Source organism: Lygodium microphyllum, chromosome 24 (assembly GCF_053477565.2).
Source record: "Lygodium microphyllum isolate KBCC chromosome 24, Lygodium_microphyllum_v1.1.10, whole genome shotgun sequence".
Taxonomy (NCBI): Eukaryota; Viridiplantae; Streptophyta; class Polypodiopsida; order Schizaeales; family Lygodiaceae; genus Lygodium; species Lygodium microphyllum.
In genome coordinates this window covers 110,437,716-110,443,208 of record NC_141158.1, presented here as the reverse complement: position 1 = coordinate 110,443,208, position 5,493 = coordinate 110,437,716, and the positions used below count along the sequence as shown (strand labels likewise).

The 5,493-nt window shown below is 42.8% G+C and overlaps 1 protein-coding gene across 2 annotated transcripts; it reads right to left on the bottom strand.

Annotated features, from left to right (window-relative positions):
* Positions 1–481: 481 nt before the first annotated feature.
* On the bottom strand, positions 482–5,231 carry LOC148015520 (uncharacterized). Of its 2 annotated transcripts, XM_087665622.1 has the most exons (5): positions 4,809–5,231; positions 4,324–4,548; positions 2,132–4,199; positions 1,476–1,616; positions 482–989 (listed from the first exon to the last, which is right to left on the bottom strand). In XM_087665622.1, the coding sequence occupies exons 2-5, from the start codon at positions 4,470–4,472 to the stop codon at positions 759–761; spliced, it is 2,589 nt and encodes an 862-aa protein (XP_087521748.1). In that variant the 5' UTR covers positions 4,473–4,548; positions 4,809–5,231; the 3' UTR covers positions 482–758. The 2 variants fall into 2 exon arrangements, with proteins under 2 accessions (XP_087521748.1, XP_087521749.1); XM_087665623.1 differs by lacking the exon at positions 4,809–5,231 and having other exon boundaries at positions 2,132–4,245; positions 4,324–4,458.
* Positions 5,232–5,493: the final 262 nt, after the last annotated feature.

The window sequence follows — 5,493 nt, the reverse complement described above, 5'->3', positions numbered from 1 at the left end:
ATGGCTAGAATATTAAGTGTGCTTTTAGGATTTTGCTTGTAGTTCTTAACAAAGTATGGCCTAGCTCTAGTGTCATAGCAAGTTCTCACATTACTACCATCTTTATGCTACACCTTTAACACAAATCTTTGTCAGTTAAGCAAGGCATGGCCTAGCTCTAGTATCATGCAAGTTCTCACATCACTGCCACCTTTGTGCTACACCCTACCACAAATTCTTGGCAATTGAGCCTTCTGTAAGGCCCTCATCAAAGAAAGCCAACTAAACAGTTGGATAAGCATAATTGCTGACTTAAATCATATGCACAGTTACAAGGAATGGCCATGTCTGGGCTTACGAATATCGAGAATGCAAGCTTCTCCTTGCCTTCATTCCCGTACCATGTGACCAGATGATCAGAAGGAAAGGCAGTTCCTGCCTGTCCATCGTTCCTTGTCTCTGTCCAAATTTCCTGTCAGGTTATGGCAGAAGTACAACACAATTCACTTGTTTGTGATACAAAATGCACAACAATCATTGACTATCATTGTTTACATGTAGTAAGGAGACAAAGTTTGATGTTCTGAGTACTGGAAACTACTTTTGTTGTACAAGCTATATAGATTTACTCTCTTAAAATCAGCACCCCACATAGAGGGAGGCTTTTCACATGATAGGGCAGTGGGCACCTCACTGTGCACAGCTGCTGTACAAGGCAAGACCCACAAAAATTTCCACCACTCTGACATAGAAGACACAAAAGAAAAGAAGCTCTTCCTTCAATCACTTTCTTGTTGCAATGCGCCGCGTAGAATCGAAAGTTGGCCATCCTTCAACATCACATCTTCATCTAGTTTTTCCACTTTCTTGCTTAGTTGCTCAACTTGAGTGCTTAGACGAATGGCCTCACGTCCCATAAAATCTGCCTCTCTTTGCATGGCATCCCTTTGTTCCCTCACACGCTCCAATTCTTCCTGTATTCCCCCAAGTTCTTGATCCTTTCCTGCAAGCTAATTTTCCGAACCACCACAAGCGATATGAGAATTCATGAGGCTGTCAAATTAACAAAACCAACTACATACAGGTAATGAATCCACAAATGAGTCTTTTCTAGGAAAAGCTAGGACTTCAATTTCCTAAGACTTACACTGATGTAGCAAAATACATGTAGTAACCGCACAAAATGACTTGTCTAAGAAAAGCTAGAACTCAAACTCCTTCAGACTGCCATCATCATCCACCCCCTACTGCAATAGAAAGGGAAAAAACTCCCCCTATGTTCCTGCTTTAAAAAGCTTCAAAGCTTTAGGACACATTGTTTGGGTATAACTAGACTTCTAGGTTTGCTTTGGGAGGGGTTGTTCAGGGCTTTGGGGGGGTTGGTTTTCAAGAAGCTTAAAGTTGGAACTTGAAACAAAAGTATAAGGACTTGAACATGCAGTCATAATCATAAAAATAACTTGTTATGTAAGCACAACTGCAAATAGAACGTTTACTTGGGCCTCAAGTTCTCGAACTCTTCGATTGGTTAAAGTAAGTGCACTATGAAGGTTTTCAGCCTCCTTTTGAAGCCTAGTTCGAGTGTGAAAAAGCATGGCTACTTCCTCTCTAAGATCGTCAGCTTCTCCATAAGTTGCCTGGATGAATGCACAGAAGAAATTTCCTTTTATTAGAGCCTTCTATCACAGCATCATATCAGAAAAAATGCCCTGCATGGAATTTTCTACATGTTATTGCAGTAACGGGAACAATGAGTCACATATACTACGATTTTAAATGTCAGCATGCAAGAAACAACAAAAGCAGTGTTGCACGTCTGTATGCTGGACAAACCCCCCCTGCAACTAAGCTGGAGGATAGGCTAAACACTTTGTATGAATCGGAACCAAACCTGTTTCTCATGTGTTGCATGCACGGCCTGGAATTCTTTGAAAGGCTTGCAGGTATGTGACAACAATTTTTAAACACATTAAGCATGCTAACGCCAACCTTGTCAGCACATCATGCAATCAATGGTGCAATGCTACCTTGAGGACTATTCTTAGAATGTTTTTGTTTCACCTCTACCAAAGAGCTAAAATTTAAATCCTTAGGAATTCAAGCTTAAATAGAGCATCATTAATGGTCTAGAATTACTGTTTGTATTTTATACCTCTGTGTCCTTCAAAGTTCCATCTCTGGTGTGGGCCATCAAGACCAATGCCATATTCTGTCCATCTTCATTTCTATCTAACTGGTGATTTTGTACCACTTTGTTCTCTCCCTTGGCAACGTCCCTGTGATTATCACCCAGGTTCATACTATAATCAACCATTGTGATGGATCCACTGTTGCCCACTTTCCTCATGGCCAGGCCTAATTTTTCAATGAGTCTTGCATTCTCTTGTTTGGCAGCACGTGCCTCTGCCTTGTAAGCTTCTGATTCTTTCCGAAGACTTTGCTCCAATCCAGTAAGCCTAATCAACTCGCTTTGCAATTTGATGAGAAACTCCCCTTTACCCAGTTTTCCACTATCTGCATGATCCCCCAGTGCAAGCCTTAGCCCTTGTATGGTCTTTTCTTGCTCTTTGCAGAGCCTCTGCAATTTGGTGACTGCCTTTAGCTTCTCTGATAGCTCTTTCTCTTTAAGCCTGTATTTCCTAGTGAGTGTGTTCCACTCGTCCTCTGTCAATGATTTGACAGGTAGACCTTCCACAACCCTGATAATAGAAGAATCAACAGCCTTTGCAAAGTTGCTTCCCAAAATCTTAATGGAGGAATCTTCCATTGCTTTGGTAAAGGAGCCTTCAATAGTAGAACCTTCTCTAGAAGCTTCCAAAAGCCTCGTGGAAGCTTCTAAAGCCTTTCTTAGCTTCATGTTTTCTTGTCCTGATTCATCAAGCTGTTGTTTCAAATCCTTCACTGCATTTTGAAGCTCCCTCGCCTCCTCAAGCAAACTGTTCTTCTTCATGGTGAGTGAAGAGACCTCCTTCTGTAGATCAATTTTCTCCTCTGCTATGTCCTTCAACCTCTCACTCATTCTCTTTTCCTTTGTCTTGAGCTTCTCCAGCCTTTCCATCCATTGTTCGTCATTTTCTTCAATTCCCTCTTGCATTTGACGATGGAACTCTGCCTTATCTCTCTCCAACTTTTGCAATTTTTCATCCATCTCTGCCCTCAACTGCTGCAATGCCTCTTGTGCAAGTAGCCGCTCCTCCACACGGTCACGGAGCTCAGCAGCCATCTGCAGAGCTAGCTCCCTCTTCTCTTGAATGTGTTTTTGAAACTCTTTTTCCAACTCATCTGTGTGTATTTCGAAGGCATTGTACTCACCTTGCCCCTCCACAAGGGTTCTTATTAGCACATCAGAGAGCTTATTTCCTGTCCCCAACATGGCTGCTTGCTCCTCCAAAGCCTTTGCTTTAGCCTCAAGGGGTTCAACCTCATAGCCATCAGATACTTTGTAGCCTTCATCATGTATAAAACGATCGACATAGCCCATCTCAGAACTTGCCTTTAAAACAGTATCTGTATGGACTGGAGGATTCAACTTCGGATCCACCTGAATGCCAGACCACAGTTTCTTTTCATCCTGATAACTCTTGCTATAAAGCTCTGCTTCATCTCTTCCTGGACCTTCTACGGACATTTGGGGAGGAGATAATGAATCATGAACCATGCCATGTGCATCCTCAAAATGTATTGTTTTAGGTGGTTTCCTATCATCTTTGCTCCTCTGAGTGTCCCTGCTGTCTGCCGATTGTGGACCCTTCTTCTCAGCCTCCCCTTTATCTTTGGTCAATGCTCTCACTAACCGTTCAGCAACCACCTTGGCATTGAGATACTTGAATGCTGCCTTTGGTTTGTTGGCAGAAGCTGGGCTTCGGGGCCTTGCATTAGAAGCTGGTTTCAGCTTAGGATTGTCTTGTGATGCTCCCTTAGTGATGCAGATACTTGAAAAATCAGTCGTGTTTTGATGGCAGAATGCACTAACTGCAGGTCCTCGAGCAGATGCATTAGTATCATCCATCCATTCAGCAGCAAGCCCATGCTTCACAGGGGCACTAAATCTTGCAGAGGAGCCAATTATTCTCATGGAATTTGTACGCTGGGACTGTGTGTCCTGTGCAATTGATGCCGATGCTGATGAAAGGCGAGGCTTGGGGGCACTGGCATTCCTGAATGGCTTGGAGTTGCCGTGTCTTCTATTGTGGTAATAGCTTGTAGAGGAGTCCAATTTGCTGTCACAGCACCAAGTGACATACCCACAATGTAAACAAACAAACACTTCAATCTCAGAGCTTTTCAGCCGTCTCATGGTAACCTCAGCAACAATAAGTACAAAACAAATTAAGCCTTACTTACTTGAAACCTGTTAAAGGAAGTGGTCCACCTCTGTGTTGCAATAGGTCATATGTTGCATCATGATTATGTGCTGAATTTTCCCCTTGGAATATTGGGAAACCTGATGGCCCTTTGTTCAAATTGCTGTATTGGGTTCTAATGTGTGCCATTTCAGCGCATCATCCAACAACAGATGTAATCAACATAGGGATTGACTAGCATGCTCAATCGACATGACTAAGCCTCCTGCTATCACCATCAGGAATCCATTAGTATTCATCAGGCATCGATTGGTATTCATTGAGTATGCTAAGATTGACATTGCAGGGATTGATAACCTCAGCAATAGCCTTATTAAGAGCCTGCTAGCAACATTGATTGAATCTAAAGATTAAGCACATGCTATCAGCATTGGTCAGAGCTGATTCTAAATTAAGATTCAGATTAGCCAAATTTTGCAAATGTTTAACGACAATGGAGTAGGGTTTTGAAGGTTTATGGCATACCTCTTGTACATGTGGGGGGAGGAAATCAATAACTGAGAAGAATATGTACATTGGGGTCCTGGAATGAGTCTGACAAAGGGAAGGGTATGCGTTTAAGTAGGGGGCGGGAGAGAGAGAGAGAGAGGCATGACCCCCTCCCCGCCCCCCCATCGGACGGGCCGGCAGGTCTTATGGGAAGGGCGATAGCCCCAACGTGGGGAAATCAGCCCCCTATTTCGCTGATTATTTGGTAGGTCACCCATGGCGATGACGAGAGAGAGAAAGAAGGGCGAGAGACGCAGGAGTGAGGATGGCGGGTGCACGTCGAGAGTCAATTCACTTCTTTTAGAAGTAAGTAAGGAGCCATGTTTCTTCCTCACTCTCTGCATTCTCTCACAATAGTCTTAACTACTACCCTGCGCTAGGACCCGCGTTCGTAGGCTAGCCTCCCCTCTCCCTGCACCCCTCTTCACTTCCCTCTATTATTTCTCCTTATTACTTCACATTTTGATAGGGTTTTTCTTAAGAGGATTATTGCTCAAGCATTTTAATAGGATTCATCTTAAGAGGATTATTGCTCAAGCATTTTGACCATCTTTAAACACATGCAAGAGACTTAATTAAGTCGTATACACACACACACACATATATTATAAATATGCTTAGTTTGAGTCTATATATTATAAATTTATTCACTTTATATATG